This window comes from Cervus canadensis, chromosome 21 (genome assembly GCF_019320065.1).
Source record: "Cervus canadensis isolate Bull #8, Minnesota chromosome 21, ASM1932006v1, whole genome shotgun sequence".
NCBI lineage: Eukaryota > Metazoa > Chordata > Mammalia > Artiodactyla > Cervidae > Cervus > Cervus canadensis.
In genome coordinates, this window is record NC_057406.1 from 13,264,616 (window position 1) to 13,286,928 (window position 22,313).

The 22,313-nt window shown below is 51.5% G+C and overlaps 1 protein-coding gene across 4 annotated transcripts in view; it reads right to left on the reverse strand.

Annotated features, from left to right (window-relative positions):
* CRACR2A (calcium release activated channel regulator 2A) overlaps nt 1–22,313 on the reverse strand; it is a 153,813-nt gene that overhangs the window by 16,087 nt on the left and 115,413 nt on the right. For all 4 annotated transcript variants that reach the window (XM_043439964.1, XM_043439965.1, XM_043439967.1 and 1 more), the window contains 4 exons: nt 18,813–19,131; nt 11,624–11,756; nt 5,499–5,580; nt 5,268–5,382 (listed from right to left, as the gene is read on the reverse strand). In XM_043439964.1, the coding sequence (XP_043295899.1) occupies nt 5,268–5,382; nt 5,499–5,580; nt 11,624–11,756; nt 18,813–19,131 (649 nt within the window). The remainder of the gene's footprint in view (nt 1–5,267; nt 5,383–5,498; nt 5,581–11,623; nt 11,757–18,812; nt 19,132–22,313) is intronic.

Sequence of the window (22,313 nt, forward strand, 5' to 3'; positions counted from 1 at the left end):
TGCTTTGAGATGGAAGCCGGAAGGGCCGGAAAGAGATGAACGTCTATTTCTCAGAAGCAGGTGTAACCAGGGCCGTGTGATGAGGGAGGAGCAGAGTGCGGGAGCAGACCTGAGATTCCAGCCCTGGCTGTGCCGCCTGACCAGCGGCAGATCCTCTGACAAGTCACTTCTCTCTGCATCTCAGGATTTCTCAGCTATAAGGCAAAGAACCTATGTGACATTAACCTCCATGGTTTTATTCCAGCTCAGATTCACTGGTCTTGCTGGCTCATGACTTGGTTCAGATGCTACTTTCTTGATGCACAGGCTTCACAAGACAGAGCTCTGGGGTTAACAGAAAGATCCAAACAAGAAGTTGGTATGCCAGGACTGCAGGCACTGGGGACCAGCAATCTGGATTCAGGAGCAATACCAGCCTATCCAGCTTGTACTGTTGTTTTCAGTCGCTCAGTCATGTCTGACTCTTTGCAGCGCCAGGGACTGTAGCCTGCCAGGCTCCTCTGTCCATGGGATTCTCTAGGCAAGAATACTGGAGTGAGTTGCTATGACCTCCTCTAGGGGGTTTTCTCCACCCAGGAATTGAACCCACATCTGCACTGGCAGGTGGGTTCTTTACCACTGAGCCACCAGGGAAGCCCCATTGGGCTTGTTGTTTGGTCACTAAGTTGTGTCCAACTCTTTGTGACCCTGTGAACGGCAGCACACCAAGTTTCCCTGTTCTTCATGATCTCCCAGAGCTTGCTCAAACTCATATCCATTGAGCTGGTGATGCCATCCAACCATCTTATCCTCTGTCACCCCGTTTTCCTTCTGCCCTCAGTCTTTCCCAGCATTGAGGTCTCTACAAATGAGTCGGTTCTTCGCATCAGGTGGCCAAAGTATTGGAGCTTCAGCTTCAGCATCAGTCCTTCCAGTCAATGTTCAGGGTTGATTAGGTTTGACTGGTGTGATCTCCTTACTCAAGAGTTTTCATCAAGCCTGAACCAAATCCTATTTTCTTGACCTGATTCAGGCCCAAGGTTTTCAGATGTCCAGGGTGCTTCACAGTCTAAAAAATAGGGCCCTTAGATCCCGTCCAGTTTCTCCTCTAGACTGGACTGGTTAAAGGAGTCCCACGCAGCGGAGATGAGGGTCAGATGGGTCGGTGACGCTGAGGTGGCAGGAAGGTCTAACGGCTGCGATTTCCCACAGGTGCACAAGAAAGGTAAGACAGTGGAAGGATCCTCACAGAGTGTGTCTGGGTCCAGCTTTGGCCTCTTTTGCAGGAGGCCTGCAGGCCAGGTAAAGATGGAAGGGACCTGGGGGGTGGGCAGGACACCTCATAAAGCAGGGCAGAGGTCCTTCCTCTTCACCCAAGGCATTTAGTTCTGTCTGGGCTGGAAGGATCACCGGAGTCGTCTATATGATCCATCCTATCCCCCTGCCCCAGAGTCAAGGGCCAGCCCCAGTAGAAAGTGACGGCCAGAGCATCCCATCCACTCCTTCACTGAGTGACTGGCTCACGTTGTAGATCCAGGCGGTGGCTGAGCTGAGATGGTGATCAGGTCCTTTTCAGGGAACTCCACACCTCCCCAGCAGCTGTTCCCGCCCCAGAAGACCTCGTCCAGGAGCCAGGCTTTGCCGTGTACAATCTCAGCCCTTGCCTCTGGTACAGCTTTCAGGTTGAGGGGGTAAGGGGCACTGGGAACAGCTGGCCACCATTCACTTAATAACAAGGCTTCCGAACCCAAAGGCTGTTATTAAAGCTCCCGCCACGCCCTGCCTCCTCCGGGCGGGGGTGCTGGCTGGCGGAGCGCCATGGAAATTGGAGGCATGCCACCAGCGCCAAGTGCCGCTTCTGTTCAGTCCCTCTCCGATCCGAGTAGGTGTCAAGTTTTCATCCATCACCTGACGTCTCCGGTGGCTGGTTGCCAAGGCAGAACAACTTAGCTTTTCAAGAACCTTGAGATCAATTGCATTTACGATGCCACCGTTCCACGTCCTCAACACACCCCTGCCACCTGCCACAGTCTCTGCCACCTGCCCACGGAATCCAGGGCCACCAAACTGGGTCCTCCAGTGTGCCCGGGACATGCTAAGCACATGGGTCACGCCCCTCAAACTCTTGCTGAAGGAGCACAAACGTCTTTGAGAAGGATTTACAATCTTGCTTCTCAAAGTGGGGTCCCTGGCCCAGCAGCATTGGCTCGTTAGAAGCTGCTAGAAATGCAGAATCTGGGGCCCCAGCCCACACCTGCTGACCCAGGATCTGTATTTTAACCCTGTCTCCAGGAGACTACTTATGCATATTAGAGTTTGAGAATCCACTGGTTTAGGCTGGAAACCATGGTGGCTGAGGATCAAAACCACCTGGGGAACCTTTGCTTTTGTTGTTGTTCAGATTTCCAGGTTCTGGATTATTCTCTTTGGGAGAGAAGGCTCTGGTGTCTGTTTTGGTTGAAAGCTCCATAAGTAATCTTCACATTCACTCAGGTTTGGAATCATCTTTTCAAGTTTACCTGTACCTTCTGCTCAAAGCTTAAAGCAGGAGAATGCAAACCACAAATTACACAGAGAAGCCCCGTCCACACATGGGTAATTCTGAGTTAGCCACAGATGGATCTGCCATCTCAGCTTTGCTTCCATGGGGGGCTCTGTTGGGGTGCATGCAGGTGATGCTATCCAGCCCTACCCTGGGCAGGAACAGACTAATCACACAGTGCTCCACCCAGCTTTGTGTGGAATGACCGAACTCAGCCTTCAAGCTGCGACGATGTTGTCGTTCAGTCGCTAAATCGTATCTGACTCTCTGCAGCCCCATGGACTGCAGCACGCCAGGCTCCTCTGTCCTTCACTCCTTCACGCTCCTGGAGTTCGCTCAGATTCATGTCCATTGAGTTGGTGATGCTATCTAACTGTCTCATCCTCTGTTGCCTCCTTCTCTTTTGTCGTCAATCTTTCCCAGCATCAGACCCTCTGGCATTTCTTTACCTTCAAATTCAATCTGATCTGCCACTTCCTGGCCAGACCCCAGGCTCTCTGCAAAACAGGGGCCTTAGAAATCCCAGGTCCTACTAATGCAGAGAGCACAATTCTGTAAATTTGTCTCCATCCATCCTTGCTAATCCCAGACTATGTGCTTTGCCTCTTCCCAGAACTAGTCTACAGTCATCGCTCTGTATCTACAAGGTGCCAGCCCCTCTGAGGGTACCAAAACCCACGGATGCCCAAGTCCCTTACTCACAAAGGCATAGTACAGTCAGCCCCCTGCTGGGAATCTGAAAGTTCCAGTTTGGTGTGTGCCGAAACCCTACTGTGTGTTTATCAAAATTTTGATATGGGGTGCAATTAAACATCTGTGGCTGGGGAAAGAACAGGTGACCTTGAAGAGGTCCTGACCTCAATTGCTTCATTTGAGAACCAGATGGCTGCATTACATCTGTGGTTTTCAAAGGGAAACCCTCTTGCCTAATAAAATCATAGTCAAGACTCCAACTCACAAAACTGAAAGACAGGGAATTCCCTGGCAGTCCAGTGGTTCAGACTGAATTTGGAATGCAGGAGACACAGGTTCAACCCCTGTCTGGGGAACTAAGATCCTTCATGCTGTGTGGCATGGCCAAAAACTAAAATAAAAATAAATAAAGCAATCAAAAGAAAAAATTTTAACAATATAGAAGGGCTCTGAGGTGGGGGTAGGGGGTCCAGACGTATGACCACCACCCTTCGCTGACCATCTCTGGCCATGGGAAAGGTCAGCCTGCTTCTGGGGCTCCAAGGAGGAAAGTTTGAAAACCACCAGGTTAGGTAAGCCCTAAAGTCTCTCCTGGTGTTTTACCTCTGTGAGGAAGATAAAATCGGCTGGTGCCATCAAAAATCAGGTCGTAAGTCACAAAGTTTAAAAAGGATGCACTTCTGTATCACCCCACCATCTGCCTCTTCCATCAGCTCATGTAGGGCCACTCGCTACATTTCAAAACATACATTTTCTCTATCGTGTTTTAGATGCAATCATTTTGAAAAATAATTTGTATCAGGCAAACTCCTGAGAAACCCTGGAATCTCGGTTCCATCCCCGTTCCCCATTTTCCTTGGTGACGCCAAGGCTGCGGAGGAACAGGAGAGAAAGCAGTGGCCCATCCAAGTCCAAACTCCAAGAGGAACAGATTTTGGGTTCCAGGCAGTATGGGTCTCAGGGCTGAGACGTAACAAAATGAACAACCCCAGTATCCTGCCTGCATGGAGACGCAGCCTCCACACTTGTGTCCAACATCTGTTGAGCACAGAGGAGCCTCCGACAAGCCCTGGTCACAAAGGTAAAGATGCGTGGAGGATGGCAGGGGCTGGGGGCTGGCAGCTCCTTCCTGGACTGCAGCGGACAGCCTGATGAGCAGGTTAGGAGCTGAGCAAGGCCTGTGGGCTTGAAGAGAGGGTTGAGCAAGAGCTCCGCGAAGAGAGGCAAACTGGCCCTTTTATCTGCTCCTGGAGTCCCCAGGCCCCAGAATAGTGCCTGTTAGAGTTCGGAACAAATAAACAAAGCATGGGTCCTGCTGGTGAGGGGACTGGGGCCTATTTGTCTGTATGTGAAAGGACTGGGGCAGGCAGGGCTGTAGAAGAGAATAAGTGGCTCGGCACAGGCCCTTGGCCTTGGGACGTCTCATTCGGGTGGTGGAGGAGAGCTCCAGGTGGTCGGGAGTACAAAGGGCCCACAGAGCAGCCTATTGCAAGGACAACGCGGGAAAGCAGAGTCTTAGAGAGAATCCAGAATTCAAAGAGGAGTCCCATCCCTCGAGGGCCCGGCCCCGGGGTGTCTTTGGGGACAGCCTAGGACCCTCACATTGCAGATCAGCCTCCCTTTGTGTGAAGGGCTGTGATGAGACCCCCAAACACTGAGCAGACCCGACCCCTGCTGGAGCTGGGAAAACGCAGGCAGTGGGAAGAGGCCCTGGTGACTCTAATAAACATTCTGGAAAACCGTGCACCCTCGACACTTGGCACTCCCTCCCCAACTCCTAATCCCACTTTTCACAGTCTCAGGGACACCATTATTGGCTTCATCTATATTTTTCCTGGGTTCCTCCCCCACACATCCCCTCCCCAGGAGGGCAGAGTCTGATCACACCTCTCCGGTTCACCTATGGGTCCCCAGTAACCAGCCTGGTGCTGGGCACTTGGATGGACAGACGCATGGACGCCTGAACCGGTTTGTTCCGGGAGAAGGTGGGGTCTGAGTCAAGTGTCTGGAGAGGACCCAGGAGGAGGGCCCTCCTGGGAGGCCAGCAGCTCACCTCCACGCTGCTCAGCCACTGCCGCACGTCCAGGAAGGACTGTCTGGCCGTGAGGTCGTACATGACCACGACGCCGTCAGCCTTTCGGAAGAACTGCTGGGTGATGCAGCGATACCTGCGCGAAGCTCCGGGTCAGGTGTGCGGCCTTCTCGGCCGCCAGACCCCGCCCCCGCCGGGAGAGGGCAGGCGGGGTTACCCCTGGGGGCGGGGAGGGGGGGGGTTGCTCCTCACCTCTCCTGCCCCGCCGTGTCCCACAGCTGCACGGCCACCCGCGAGCCGTCCACACACACCGTCTTCACGCGGTAATCGATGCCTGTGGGTGGAGCCGAGCATCACGCCCAATCCAGAAGCCACGCCCCCACCCGGCAGCCCCAGGGACGGCCCTCCCCTCTGCAGCTCCTGACCGGTGATGTGGGCGTGGACAGAGCCCTGGACGCCGAGCCCGGGGACCTGGGCTCTGGTCCTGTCTCAGCCACTGACCAGCTGTGGGACCTCGATCCAACCACTGAACCCCTCTGAACTGCAGGCCCCTCGCTGCAGTGTCCCTCTTTAGGGATCAGAGAGTTCACATATGGAAAAGCATTCTACTAAGGTGAAAAATTGTCCTTCATGAATTCATTCCCTCATGGTCAAGATGAGGAGACAGAAAGACTGTCCTCAGATTCCTCCCTCCCCCTTCCCTTCCTCCTTTCCTTCTTTCCCCCTGCAATCCTTTTCAAAATGTCTATAATAAAATTCAGATATCCTTGGGGGGAATGGATCACATGTTCAGACTCCCATAGGTGATGCAAAGATAGGTGAAGGGGGGGAAGTAGGAAGAGGGGAGGGCTTGGCAGTGGGTGGGGCAGAGAGAATTAGAGGGGCTGGGGAGGGAATCAGAGGCAACATTTCCCCTAGAGTTGGGTCCAGAGTTCCTAATCCCAGCCACCAGTGAAAGTGTTGTGTCCAACTCTTTGCGACCCCATGGACTACAGCCCGCCAGGCTCCTCTGTCTGTGGGATTCTCCAGGCAAAAATACTGGAGTGGATTGCCATTCCCTTCTCCAGGGGATCTTCCTGATCCAAGAATCAAACCCAGCTCCTCTGCACTAAGAATCTTCAAATTCTTAACCATTTAAGCCACCAGCAAAGTTCCAATCCCAGCCTTCAAGCCCCTTGCAATTATCCCTCTGAGGCTGTGACCACCCCCCACCCCTGGAGTCATGGACCCCAGAGAGAGGCCACAGGGCAGGGAGACACACCATGTGCCCCAGAGCAGACCTCAGACTGAGGACCTAAATGTGGTTCTTTGATAACAAACATTCCTCCATCCCACATCCTGTAAGGATGTTCACAGATGTTCAACCAGGTTTAAAACACTTTTCCCTCTTAAGTCATCAGATCTTGAAACCAGTGAGAAACCTCCTCCACCTTCAAAAAGGCCCAGCTTCTGGGGTCCTTACTCTGGAGGGGCCAGGGAGGAACAGTAGCAGCCGCTGGCCAGAGAGACAGACAGGTGGACAGGCAGATAAGAGGCAGTCGACAGAAAAAGGCATTCCCGCCACAGTGTCCAGGCAAAGGGGCGTGAGGGGCTGGCAGGGCAGGAGAGATGGGAGGGTCGTCAGCTCCTAGAATGTCAGCAGGACCGCAGACACCCTGGGTTCCCAGAAGAAGGTCAGAGAGAGGGTGCCCACACCTGGGTGAGGAACAGAGCGATGGGTCTCAAAGGTAGAAGGCTTGGCATTCCCAGTTCCCACGTGACATCCCTCCCTCCTCACAGAGCTCCCCTGTGACATCCACATGAGGGTTGCTATCTGCACACACACACCCCCATACATGCAAGTGCACACATCTCCACCCCCTCCCCACCATGGAAGGCTGAAGAAGCAGGAGACCCTCTTTGCCCGAGCTGGTCAGCAGCCTCACCGAGTTGCAAACCCAGTTCTGAGGCTCGTTCCTCTCTTCACAGCAGCACCCTGGGCATGGGGCACCCAGCAGCTTCATTTCACCCAGAGAGTCCAGGGCTCAGCACTCCCATCAGAACAGGTGGGAACCAGACCCAAGGGTATCTCCTTGGCTCAAGCGCATGGGCTTCCCCCATGGGTGCTCTGGGAGACAGAGTAGCTGCCTGCCATCTGATAACAGCTCAGGAGAAAACCAACCGCAGCTGATACCTCTGGGGCCTGGTCTGAAGCCCCTGAAGACCCAAGGATGAGCCCTGTGTTTGGTGGAAAGGCAGGTGACGGAGGGCTGGCTGGGTCCCTTGACCTTACTGATGACTGCTCTGCTGGAGGCAGGGAGCTTGTCTTGCAGGGAGCACAGTGGACCAGGAGCTTGGTGAGTCCCTGCTGGCCCCCAGGGCACCCCTCCCTGCAGCCTCAGACCCACAGGCTGGGAAAGAGACGAACAAGCTGGACAGGAGCGTGAGGCTGGGAGGACACGGGGTGTCAGTCCAGGAGAAAGGGCCTCACAGAGGGACATGGGACTAGAGGGATTTCTGAGACCCCTGCACCGGTTCCAACGCTCCAGGAGCCCAGACCCCGTGTTCCTGCCTCCAAGCAGCCATGTGACCTTGAGGACTTGACTTCACCCTATTTGGGGGACTTTGCTTTCCCCATCTATAAACTGAGGTGTGATGGGGGTGTGGGGAAAGTTGGGCGTCCATGACCTTTACATCCTGCTGCTTCAGTGAACACTCGCAGGTGACCCCTAGATTGCAACTTAAGTGGTTCCTGAATGAGGACTGGACCCCAAGGCCCATCTCGGTGGATTGTGTGTGTGGTGGGATGTGCGGGTCAGAGCTGGGTGATGGGCCCCAGGAAGGGCAGCCTTCACCTTCCCAAGCAGTCAGTCCGAGCACACGGGCTTGGGAGTGGGGAGAGCCAGTGATGTCATGGACGCAAGCTCCCAGAATTTCTCTGTGCAGACGAGGAGATGGATGGAACCTGACTGGTGCCCAGGAGAGGTCAGAGGGCATCCTGCCAGGAAAGCTTTCAGAAGGAACACCTTGGGGCATGGCCCGTGGTTTAAAGCAGGAGCCTGTGAACCAAGGTGGGGCCTCAGGGAGAGCCCTGGACTCACAGTCCTGGGTTCAGAGCCTTTGCCTCCAACAGCCTCTCTTCTCCTCGACAACACGAGCTCCAGAATTCTACAGGAAGCATCATTTGACATTTCCAGGCCACTCAAAGGACCCACGCACCTGCTTTTGAAGGGACATATGGTCTGGGAGGCAGGGCACCCCAAGACACACTGCTGCATTGTGGAACCCAGATTCTGCACAAGCCAACGGGCAAGGACAAGTCATGTGCTCACGAGGGGCTGGGCGATCAGGAAGTCTCTTCGGAGAAGGAGGAGAGCTTGCAAGCACTGCCATGTCCCTGTAGGTCTGTGCTGAGGGTCCAGGGCTGCTGTGCCTATGGGACTCAGGCTCCTGGAGCCCCCGGAGCCCAGGACTCAGTGCCTTGCCTGTATCTTTAAAGGGAGCATCTTCCAGGCAGCTGGCGTGACATTGGCTCCCTGACGCATGTGCCAGAGACGCTGATTCCAGCTGATGCTCTGGGCTCCCCTTGCGCAGTGAGAGGAAGGGTATTCTAGATTTAGAAACGATGATATTTTTCCCCATCGTAAATTGTCGGTGTTTCCGTAATTGGCCTCCTGGGAAGTGCAAATTAGTCTGATAATCTCTTTTCCAGAGTTCTCCATCTCAGAGACACTGGTTGGAGGTGTGAGCAGACCCCGATTCTCTGATTTTTCCAACAGGAGAGGCAACATGTGCATGGCGTAGGGGCTGCCCTGGGGGGTGAAGCATCTCCCCTCTGCTCCCACAGGCTGATGCCCAAGGTATGACCTCGGGGGTAGTTCTGTGGTCACCCCACAGAACGCTCCAGGGAGGGCCAGTCCAGCTCCAGAGAGGTCGCTTCCAGGGTCACCACACTTGGCACACTGGGTCACTCTGAGCCATCTGTCTCCAGTCACATGCAGCAGGGTCTTCTGGGTGTCTTCTTGTCAGAGTCCCGATTCTTCCCCTTTGGAGGCTCTGAGTCTCCATGTGGAACGGGGCAGAAGTGGGGTAAGAGGGGCCCCCAGATTTGGAATCTGAAAAGGCTCAGCCATAAGAACGGGGTGCCTGCAGCCTACAGGAAAGAACCATCCATAGGAGGAAAATTGGAAAGAAGGGCCCATTTAGGTTATCCTAGAAGAGATCTCGGAGTCTCCCAAAGCAGTTTTCTGGGGCAGGAAAGTTTATCTCCGAGGGCCAGCTTGTAAGGCCAAGGGATCTTATACAGGGGTCAAGGGTGGTCTGGACAGAGTACTGGGCTTGGAAGAAATCTTGGGTGGCTTCGTTCAAATCTTTCATTTTTTTCAGGTGAGGAAAACTGCAGCACAAAGAAGAAATACCTCTGGAGTCACATGGCCAGTGGCAGAGCTGGGGTAAAGGTCCAGGATTTTTGATGTCCCCCTGGACCTCAGCAGACTGCCCTGCCTATGCCAACACAACTCCGTGTTGCTAGGGAGACAGTGGGCTGGAACAGCAAGGGTGCATGGGGGGGCCAATGTGAGCACCAACCAGCTGATGAGAATGAGGACCAGCCTCTGGACTTCTCTGGGCCTGCCTCAGAGTCCTGGTCCATGTATTGGGCTGAAAGCAGTGCTTGCCTTTCAGGGTTCTTGGGAAGACAGATGGAAACGATAACTATTAGGTAGGGATGCAAATTGATGCAGCCACTGTGGAGAACAGTATGGAAGGGCCTCAAAAAGCTAAAATAGAACTATCATATGATCTGGCAATCCCACTCCTGGGCATAAACCCTCAGAAAACCATAATGCAAAAAGGCACATGTATCCCAGTGTTCATCACAGCACTCTCTACAATAGCCAGGACATGGAAGCAACCTAGATGTCCACCAACAGATGAATGGATAAAGAATATTCCCCACCATAAAAAGGAATGAAATTGGGTCATTTGTAGAGATGTGGATGGATCTGGAGTCGGTCACACAGAGTGAAGTAAGTCAGAAAGAGAAAAACAAATATCACATATTAATACATATATATGGAATCTAGAAAACAGGTACTGATGAACCTACTTTGGGGGCAGGAATAGAGAGGCAGAAATAGAGAACAGACGCGTGGGCACAGAAAGGGAAGGGGAGGGTGGGACGAATTGGGAGAGCAGCCTTGACGTATAGACACGACCATGGGTAAAACAGACAGCTAGAGGGAAGCTGCTCTATAACACAGCGAGCTCAGCCTGGTGCCCCGTGATGACCTAGCGGTGGGATGGTGGGGGTGGGAGGGAGGCTCAAGAGGAAGGGCTGTGTGTGTACATACAGCTGATTCACTTTGGCATCCAGCAGAAACTAATACAACATTGTTCTTGCATGGAAAATTCCATGGACCAAGAAGCCTGTTGGGCTACAGTCCATGGGGTCACAGAGTCACACACCACTGATCAACTAACACTTTTCACTTCACTTTCTTATCAGCAAGGTTAAGTGGCATATAGAAGACACTCCATGGATTCATTTATTTTTTTGGCTTGAGTGACCGTATTTGGGAGAAGCTAAAAGGTCGATAATGCCCTTGGGTTCTACTACATATCGCAAGGCAAGGAGCAACTCTGGGAGAAGGGGCCAAGGCCTCTACCTAAATAGATTTGTGCTCAGTCACTCAGTCGTGTCTGACTCATTGCAACCCCATGGACTGACTGTAGCCTGACAGGCTCCTCTGTCCATGGGAATTCCCAGGCAAGGATACTGGAGTAGGTTGCCATTTCTGATTCCAAAGGGTCTTCCTGACCCAGAGATGGAACCCATGCATCTCCTGCATTGGCAAGTGGATTCTCTACCATGGAGCCACGTGGGAAGCCCACCTAAACACAGAATTACCCAGATAGCGACGGGAGCAGACAAAGACCTGATCAGCTAGTAGCTGAGCTTAAAAAGCATCCACAATGGACTCCAGCTATTACCAGCAGGCCTGGGATGCAGGATGGGGACAGCTGACAGGTAAAAGAAGCCACCAGAACACTGTCCTGTGCCCTGCCTATCTACACAAGTGCATGCACACACACACACACACACACACACACACACACACACACAGAGAAAGTGGGGAAGGCATGATTCAAGAGAGTCGGGCTCAGAAAGGGGACAAAGGGCCAGCAGTCCATCTGTGCTAACTTCAGGTCCCCTTCAGGCCAGACGTAGGAAGCATTTGTGGTTGCATCCTCATGGAGCACTGGGCAGACATGGTCCTCACCTACCAGCCTAGCCCATAGCCCTTCCCACAGGGCTCCAAGTCCCTACTTGGGCCCCCTTCTCACAGCCACCCATTCCCAGAGGTGGGCTAGGGTCCAGCCTCGGGCAGAAAACTCACCCACAGTGGCTGCCGAGCCTGGGGAGAACCTGCCATCGCAGAACCGGCCCAAGAAAGACGTCTTCCCCACGGAGGAGTTGCCCACGAACACGATCTTGAAGAGCCGGTCTGGGGTGGACGGGGAGCCTTCCTTCTGCGGAAGGCAGACAGTTGGGTCAACCACTGGGACAGTCACCAGTCCCCGCACCTGCCACCCCCACCCCTCACTGTCCTTATGGCGTCCAGGGAGAGACCAGCAACCAGCGAGGGAGGCTGCTCCAGCTCCGGCCTCGGATGCAAGAAGCTTCGGGTTCAGGGCACCGGGGCTCCTTCCAACGTCAGATGTGGGAAGAGAGACATGCATTCCAGCACCACTGATGCCCGTGTGCTGGGCCACAGACCCTGTGCTGGGCTGGGTTTGTGGCGGAGGGAAGGAGGCCGTGTGTACAGAGTCACAGCATGACGTTCCAAGTGTCCAGGGAGCACGGTCAGGGGGTCAAGGGTCTCGGGGTGCAGGGTGCTTTGGCCTGGGCTTTAAGGAGGAGGTGGAGGTTTTCTGTGCGGAGTGATTAGGAAGGACAAGGTGGGGTGTCGGCAGGGAGATGGAGAGCTAGAAAAAGAAGGCTTATCTATATCCTGGGGGCTGAATCATCCCAGGCTGGGGTCGGGCCTCTTATTTCAGCCCCATCACTGGAAGCTTAGACTGGATGGAGGATGAGCCTGCCTTCTTGCACGCTGCCCTGCCATCCCATCTCATCAACTTCATCTAGGGGCCCTGTCTGCCCTCGAAATAAAAGAAGAAAAAAGAAACCCACACTCATTAAAAAAAAAAAGCTTTAAAAATTAAAAGTGATAAATACTAATTTTAAAAATTAGAAAACTTAGTAGAGAGGAAAATAATTATTCATCATTTATCCCACCACCCTGAAATGGCCACTGTTTCTATTTTGATGCATTTGTTTCAGGGTTTTTTCTATATAGATGAGGCAATAGGTGATTTTTGAGAGCGATTTGAGATATTATATGTAATTTACTTAATTACACATAAATTTAAATTTATATGTAATTTTCTATTTTTAATATATTATTAAATTATGAATAGTGCTCTGAATCACCAACGTTTTTTGAAAGTGTGATTTTTAAAAATTATTTAAAATTAATTAATTAATTTTTGGCTGAGCTGGGTCTTCATTGCTGTGAGGGCTTTTCTCTAGTTGTGGCAAGCGGGGGTTGCTCTGTACTTGTGTTGCATGGGCTTCTCACTGCAGTGGCTTCTCTTGATGCAGATCACGGGCTCCAGGGCGCACAGCTTTGGTGATGGCAGCACATGGCTTCAGCAGTTGCAGTTCCCGGGCTCTCGAGCACAGGCTTGGTAGTTATGGCCCATGGGCTTAGTTGTCCCACAGCATTTGGAATCTCTCTGGACCAGGGATCAAACCTGTGTTTCCTTCCTCACTGAGCCACCAGGGAAGTCCTGAAAGTGTGATTTTTAACAGTGCTATAACATTCTGTTAATATAGTTTAATTTATGGCCAACAAAGGTCCGTCTAGTCTAAGCTATGGTTTTTCCAGTAGTCATGTATGGATGTGAGAGTTGGACTATAAAGAAAGCTGAGCACTGAAGAATTGATGCTTTTGAACTGTGGTGTTGGAGAAGACTCTTGAGAGTCCCTTGGACTTCAAGGAGATCCAACCAGTCTATCCTAAAGAGATCAGTCCTGGGTGTTCTTTGGAAGGACTCATTTGAAAAGACCCTGATGCTGGGAAAGATTGAAGGCAGGAGGAGAAAGGGACGACAGAGGATGAGATGGTTGGATGGCATCACCGACTCAATGGACATGAGTTTGAATAAACTCCAGGAGCTGGTGATGGACAGGGAGGCCTGTCGTGCTGCAGTCCATGGGGTCGAAGAGTTGGACACGACTGAGTGACTGAACCAACTGAACTGAACTGAATTTATGGCCTTATTGTTTTTTTTCCAATTGTGGCAAGACAATCTCTGTCAGTAGTGTGGCAAATCCTGAAATGCCAGGCTATGGGGAGAACTTTCCAGAACATGGTCATGCTTTCCCTTCTCTGCCCAGTAAGGGGAGGGACCTGGGGCTGGCCAGCACGTTACTCTGGGATGCTCCAGCCAGTAGGAAATGGACTTGTTCCAGGACATGGGGGATGGCATGGGAAGCCGGGCGAGGACCATTGTGGGTCCTTTCCCCCAAGGGTCATGAAGTCCAGAGAGCCACACAATCATTCAAATCCTGCTCTTAAGCCCTGCCTGGCACTGCTGGCCGAGTGAGCAGGCTCTTTAGAGTCCATTTAGAAGTGGATCTGGGGGAATTAGCTCCTCTCATGGACAAATACTGTAATGGAGCTGCAGCCAGTATTAGCAGTTTCAGAGAAAAGCCATTTACAGCCTTTTGGGGAGAAATCAATTCCATGCCATACTTAGCAGGAAATTCAAGGTCAATTATAGGAATTTAAACTCATCTTTTAAAAAAGAGAAAAGAAACCCATGCTCAGAAACACTATCCCGGCCCCATGTTCTTTATTCCTACACAAGCACCACTCTCTGCCAGCCTGGTGTCTCCATGTGTAATTTGTTTGAGACTAAAGCTCAGTGCAGCCATAGGTGTGGCCCAGGCCCAGGACGATGAGGAACATGGAACCCAGGCTGGAAGGAGATGGCCCAGGCCACAGAGGTGGGGGCTGACCTTGCTCTGCACTCTCCCCAGCCCCGCCCCACCCTAGCAGAGCACTTATTTTGCAGACAGGATACCACCAACACTGTGTCCTTGACTAGATGGACCTTTGTTGGCAAAGTAATGTCTCTGCTTTTTAATATGTTATCTAGGTTGGTCATAACTTTCCTTCCAAGGAGTAAGTGTCTTTTAATTTCATGGCTTCAATCATCATCTGCAGTGATTTTGGAGCCCCCAAAAATAAAGTCTGACACTGTTTCCCCATCTATTTCCCATGAAGTGATGAGACCAGATGCCATGATCTTAGTTTTCTGAATGTTGAGCTTTAAGCCAACTTTTTCACTCTCCTCTTTCACTTTCATCAAGAGGCTTTTTAGTTCCTCTTCACTTTCTGCCATAAGGGTGGTGTCATCTGCATATTTGAGGTTATTGATATTTCTCCCAGCAATCTTGATTCCAGCTTGTGCTTCTTCCAGCCCAGTGTTTCTCATGATGTTCTCTGCATATAAGTTAAATAAGCAAGGTAACAATATACAGCCTTGAGGTACTCCTTTTCCTATTTGGAACCAGTCTGTTGTTCCATGTCCAGTTCTAACTCTTTCTTCCTGACCTGCATATAGGTTTCTCAAGAGGCAGGTCAGGTGGCCTGGTATTCCCATCTCTTTCAGAATTTTCCACAGTTTATTGTGATCCACACAGTCAAAGGCTTTGGCATAGTCAATAAAGCAGAAATAGATGTTATTCTGGAACTGTCTTGCTTTTTCAATGAGCCAGTGGATGTTGGCAATGTGATCTCTGGTTCCTCTGCCTTTTCTAAATCCAGCTTGAACATCTGGAAGTTCATGGTTCCTAGCGTGTGAGATGAGTGCAATTGTGCGGTAGTTTGAGAATTCTTCGGGATTGCCTTTCTTAGGGATTGGAATGAAAACTGACCTTTTCCAGTCCTGCGGCCACTGCTGAGTTTTCCAAATTTGCTGGCATATTGAGTGCAGCACTTTCACAGCATCATCTTTTAGGATTTGAAAGAGTTCAACTGGAATTCCATCACCTTCACTAGCTTTGTTCGTAGTGATTCTTTCTAAGGCTCACTTGACTTCACATTCCAGGATGTCTGGCTCTAGATGAATGATCACACCATTGTGATTACCTGGGTCGTGAAGATCTTTTTTGTACAGTTCTTCTGTGTATTCTTGCCACCTCTTCTTAATATCTTCTGCTTCTGTTAGGTCCATAGCATTTCTGTCCTTTATCGAGCCCATCTTTACATGAAATGTTCCCTTGGTATCTCTAATTTTCTTGAAGAGATCTCTAGTCTTTCCCATTCTGTTGTTTTCCTCTATTTCTTTGCCTTGATCACTGAGGAAGGCTTTCTTATCTCTCCTTGCTATTCTTTGGAACTCTGCATTCAAATGGGAATATCTTTCCTTTTCTCTTTGCTTTTCGCTTCTCTTCTTTTCACAGCTATTTTAAGGCCTCCTCAGACAGCCATTTTGCTTTTTTGCATTTCTTTTCCATGGGGATGGTCTTGCTTCCTGTCTCCTGTACAATGCCATGAACCTCCATCCATAGTTCATCAGGCACTCTGTCTATCAGATCTAGTCCCTTAAATCTATTTCTCACTTTCACTGTATAATCATAAGGGATTTAATTTAGGTCATACCTGAATGGTCTAGTGGTTTTCCCTACTTTCTTCAATTTAAATCTGAATTTTGCAATAAGGAGGTCATGATCTGAGCCACAGTCAGATCCTGGTCTTGTTTTTGCTGACTATATAGAGCTTCTCCATCTTTTGCTGCAAAGAATATAATCAATCTGATTTCGGTGTTGACCATCTGGTGATGTCCATGTGTAGAGTCTTCTCTTGTGTTGTTGGAAGAGGGTGTTTGCTATGACCAGTGCATTCTCTTGGCAAAATGCTATTATTAGCCTTTGCCCTGCTTCATTCCATATTCCAAGGTCAAATTTGCCTGTTACTTCAGGTGTTTCTTGACTTCCTACTTTTGCATTCCAGTTCCCTATAATGAAAAGGACATCTTTTTTGGGTCTCAGCCACCACGCAGAAGCATGGCCGAGGGGAGCTACCCCTCGCCCAAGGTCAGGGGCGGTGACTGAGAGTTCCAGGCTGCGACGGTGCAGGAACGGCCGAGAGGAGCGACCCTACGTCCAAGGTCAGGAGGGTTGGCTGTGAGGAGACATCCCTCGTCCAAGGTAAGAAGCAGCGGCTGCACTTTGCTGAAGCAGCCGTGAAGAGACACCCCACATCCAAGGTAAGAGAAACCCAAGTAAGACGGTAGGTGTTGCGAGAGGGCATCAGAGGGCAGACAGATGGAAACCACAATCACAGAAAACTAGCCAATCTGATCACAGGACCACAGCCTTGTCTAACTCAATGAAACTAAGTCATGCCACGTGGGGCCACCCAAGACGGACAGGTCATGGTGGACAGGTCTGACAGAATGTGGTCCACTGGAGAAGGCAATGGCAAACCACTTCAGTATTTTTGCCTTGAGAACCCCATGAACAACAGTATGAAAAGGCAAAATGATAGGATACTGAAAGAGGAGCTCCTCAGGTAGGTAGGTGCCCGATATGCTACTGGAGATCAGTGGAGCAATAACTCCAGAAAGAATGAAGGGATGGAGCCAAAGCAAAAACAATACCCAGTTGTGGATGTGACTGGTGATAGAAGCAAGGTCCGATGCTGTAAAGAGCAATATTGCATAGGAACCTGGAATGTTAGGTCAATGAATCAAGGCAAATTGGAAGTGGTCAAACAGGAGATGGCAAGAGTGAATGTCGACATTTTAGGAATCAGCCAACTAAGATGGACTGGAATGGGTGAATTTAACTCAGATGACCATTATATCTACTACTGTGGGCAGGAATCCCTTAGAAGAAATGGAGTAGCCTTCATGGTCAACAAAAGAGTCCGAAATGCAGTACTTGGATGCAATCTCAAAAACAACAGAATGATCTCTGTTCGTTTCCAAGGCAAACCATTAAATATCACGGCAAATGCACTATAACATTCTATTAAATGACTATAGTCTAATTTGTGTCCCTAGTGTTTTTTTTTTCCCATTGTTTGCTCTTATACACTTATATTCTTCAATGAAATTTCTGCCTGACTTTAATTATTTCCTTAGGAATGGTTGCTAGAGGTAGAAATGCTGGTTACAGAGGTGGTCATTAAAAGATATTGATTCCTATTCTGAAACTACTTTCCAGAAAGCTGGTTCCAACCGAGGGCTCAGCGGCCTTGGAGGCGACCCTCTGCTGAGGCTGCTGAGCGACTTCCAGCGGATATATTTCCTCTCGGCAGCAGCTTCTGCCGCAGCTAAAGGGCAGCTCGTGTGTGCAGCCCGCGGGCTGGGGGTGGTGGCGGGGAAGGCAGGTGGCGGGGGAGGGGCTGGGCTGCCGTCACTGCAGGGGGTGGGGGTGCGGCCTCGCGCTCTCTGCTCTACTTCCCCATACTCCCAAGGGGGCACCAGGTCTCTGACGCCCCTCACTGGACAATTGCGAGGATCAAAGGCCACCGCAGACAGGATGCTTCATCTCTTCCTTTTGTCTCCCGCGGACCTCATAACACTTCTTCCACCACCATCATGGGGTATTTAAAGCCCCAATTTGTGCCCACTGCCAGCCAGTGTGGCCTGTGCACTTTGGGGGAAGGGCGTGCCGGGGCGGGGGGGAGGGCTCCACCCACCAATCTTTCCGGGTCCCATGGCCCAGGGTCCTTTACAAGCAGGGGTTTGTAGGCATGAGTGTTAATCCAGGCCCAAGAATGATAACCAAGGCCAAGAAGTCCCTGTGCAGGGCCGGGAGAGGGCTGGCTGGCACACAGGCCAATGCACCACTGGACCACTCAGCTCTGAAGGCTGCCATGAGGCACGTGAGCTGTTCTAGAGGGTTCAGTGGTGGGCGCAGGGCTGAGGAGCTGACCCCATGGCTCACAAACCGGGTGAGGAGTTTCATCAGTGATCCAGAGGAGGACGGTCTGTGTGCCTCCTTCTCCCAAGAACTCAGCAGGGAGAGCTGGTAGGGGGCAGCAGTGCGATGGGGGTAGTGGAGGGTCACACTGGCGGGAGGAGCAGGAGGTGAGCTGATTAGGAGCTGAGAGGAGAGGGGTGGGGCACAGACCTCCCCAGCAGGGATGCGCCTGCAGGGAGCTGTCGCAGAATGTACCAGAAGAGGGACCATGTTTAAAGTACATACTATGTGATGTTCAAGGCCCAGCAGAGAGTCCATCTTACTCCATGAAGGCTTTTAAATCTGAATCAGAAAAGAGTGCATAGGGTAGGGAGTGGGGCCAGCAACAGAAGTTGTCAGGAGAGCATCCCCAGGCCCCCAAGTCTTTGTCACGACTCTCATGATGGAGGGGGAGGGTGGTACCCAATGGACACAAACTCAGTGTGTGGTCAGGCTTGCTGCGTCTGACCCCTGAGCTGCCCTGGGCTCACGATCAAGGGACAAGGCACAGGGTGACCTACAAGCCAGCGTGGGAACACTCGTACCTCAGACAGGGCTTCTTTTCCCACAGGCTGCCCTCGGGGAGACGTGGGCATGAGTCCCAGAGGTCGGGTACGTCCACTTTGTCCATCCAACCCCTGGCTGGAGGCCTCCTCCTCTTCTGAGCATTTGCTCAGCGGCTGCTGAAAGCCGCCCCCCAGCAGCTGGGGCAGGGGGTCCTCTTCAATGGAGATGATCCTGCGGAGCCGCCGGGTGAGCGGTCCTCCGGGCCCCGGCTCCTCTTCTGTAATGGGGCACCCACTCAGGCCCAGGGAGTTTCTCCGCCTCTGGATGCCAAACACATCCTCCTCCTCCTCGGACTGGCTGTTTGGTGGGGGGACAAAGAGTGGGGACAATATCGTAACATGTATCTGAGCGGAGGCTGGGGGCTGCCCGACGGCTTCCGTGACAGACAGTTGAGGAAGCACACACTTTGGGGGCAGAGAGGAGCTAGGAACGGGAAAAGCAGACTCCGCATGCTTTAGCTCTTTCACGGAATGTCTTTACAATGAAGGTGAAGATGATGATGAAAGTGAAGGTGATGATAAAAGCAAAGAAGAGGATGGAGGTGAAGGTGACGGTGGCTCCAGGTTTTAAGCTAATGACACAGTCCTTGCTCTCAAGGAGCACTTGACTCAGGCGTCTACAGCCATCCTGACATACTACACTGGTCCAGGCTGTGGGAGGTGCCTGAAGGAGAAGGAAAGCTGTGAAGACAGGAGTGTAACAGCCGTGCAAAGAAAGCTCCTGGGTCAACAGCGGGCGGCCTTCGCCCAGGTCGGACACCAGCCCTTCTCAGCCGCATGTCCCCAAGTCAGACGCCAACCCTCCAGGCCAGTTTCCCTGCCCGACCGCCCTGCCCACCTCCCTGATAAGCTGGGGCACAAACCAGACCCGCTAGGGAAGCAGCCCTCAGGGAGGCAGGCGAGGGGGTCGCTGCCCTGGGAAGGGGGCCCCAGCACAGCAGGCATCCACCGGCTTGGGGCTGGCGAGGAAGCCAGGGAGGGCCCTCCACCCGCTTCTTCTCCCTTTCTCCGGAGAGTCAGAAGTGAGCGGCCTCGGACGGTCCGAGCAGCCAGAAGCAGGAGAAGCAGGAGGTGGAGGACTCGGGCGCTGGACGTGGGTCAGTGCGTGGGCTGTGTCCTCGAGGCTTGAGAGCAAAGGCCCCTCGGGGCTCTCCCCCCTCACGCCACTGCGAACAAGTCAGAGGGCGGTTGTATGGGAAGGGACTTGAGTCCAAAATCGAAACACACACGAGGATTAGAAGAGAAAATGGAGCAGGAAGCGGCAGTGAGGCGACAGGGCGGAAGGACACAGAATATGCCGAATGGAGAATCCCCTTCGCTTTGCTCCCCGGTTTCTGGCATTTCTGGTTCTTAAGGACCGACAGCAGAAAGAAAAAGAAAAAAAAAGTGTATTACTGTTCGTAAGTTATGGACGATTCTGAAAGAGAAATGGGGATACAGCACTTACTCACAAAATGCTGACTTAGTTTCGTCCCCTGATATAAAATAAAAGATTTGTGGGAATTTAAGAATGTTTAGATTTACTGATAAAATCAGTCTTTAACAGAAACTGTCACCTTTTCAACAAATTTCTCTTACATTCTCATGAGCCTACTAAGTGCTCACCCACTTCAGCACACAATTAGTGTTCCCATCTGCTTTCTCTCTGCCTGCACACACATGTGCACATGTGTGAGCATGTGAGCAACATGCATGCACACACACGCACTCACCCAGTCACACACACTCACACACACACTCATCCACTCACACCCACTCACACTCACTCACACACACACACACTCACACCCACTCACACACTCACCCACTCACACACACCCTCACACACTCACACACACACTCACCCACTCTCATACACACTCATACACACACCCACTCACACACACCCTCACACACTCACCCACTCTCACACACACTCATACACACACCCACTCACACACACATACTCTCACACACACGCACTCACCCACTCTCACACACTCACACACTCACCCACTCAGACACACACACACTCACCCACTCACACACACACACACTCACCCACTCACACACACACACACGCACCCACTCACACCCACACTCACACACTTACACACTCACCCACTCACACCCAGTCACACACACTCACCCACTTACACACTCACCCACTCACACCCAGTAACATACACACTCATACACACACCCACTCACAAACAACCCCACTCACACACACGTACTCTCTCTCACACACACACTGTGTATGCACAGGCAGAGCATGGCTTTTTAAAGTCCTTGCACCCAGGAAAGAAATGGCCACTGAAATGATCCTAAAATGAAATGACCCTAAAACAAATTGTTTCTTGGCAAAAGCTTCTCCCTGGGCAATTTTCAAGCACTGTTACACTCTGGAGTCCCATCAGCATAGCATGACTAAGTTCCTCTTTGGTTCTGACACCAGACACAATGTGTGAGTGGCAGAGAACAGGCACCTCTGCCAAAGTCTACAGGAATTCAGAGTTCTCGATATTGATTATTCATCAATTAAAGTCTGTTTCCTCCTCTCAACTGTAGGTTCCTTGAAAGCAGAGGTGGGGTCTATTTTCTTGATCCCTGTAGCCCAGCACACAGCACTGTGTCCCGCACACAGCAGGTACTCGATAATGGATATTAAGGGCAGGACTCATGCCTAATCGATCTTTGGATCTTTGGAGGCTTCCTAGAATTCAAAGAATGACTGGTACGCAGTAGGCAACCAGGCAGTGCTTGTTGAGAGCATATATTCAGTTCCAAGGAACCAAGAGAACAATTACTGCAGGAATTTGGCTCCCATGTTGCATCTTTTTGGCTCCCATGTTGCATCCCATGCTCAGCTGTTTAGAAAAGGAATTGATGATGATCAAATTCAAGATTTTGACAGATCAGTGGATTGACATCCCAGGTCAGCTCCACTTTGCATATCTTTTTATTTCCTGGTTGCTGTCCTCAGGTTCTCCCAGATGAGCAAGTTCACACAATCACTCCTGGGTTTTACTCTTGGGGATCTGACTGTCTCTACCTCTCTGTGGCCATCGTGGGCACGGAGCACATGATCCATAGAAGAGAGGGCAGGGGTCTAGCTTGCCGCTCTCCAGGAGCAATGGGCCACTCCTCTGGGGACTCAAGTGCTGTCCAGGAGCAACCAAGCACATTATCCCTGAGTTAATTAACTTTGAATTATTGAGAGGAGTCTGTGAAGTTCAGACCCCATGCTCATCTGCAAAGGAATTAATGATTGGAGATTCCATGAGGTAAGTGAAGTGTTAGTTGCTCAGTCGCATCTGACTCTTTGTGACCTCGTGAACTATAGCCTGCCAGACTCCTCTGTCCATGGAATTCTCTAGGCAATAATATGGGAGTGGGTAGGGATTCACCTCTCCAGGCGATTTTCCCGACCCAGGGATCAAACCCGGGTCTTCTGCATTGCAGGCAGATTCTTTACCATCTGAAACATCAGGGAAGCCC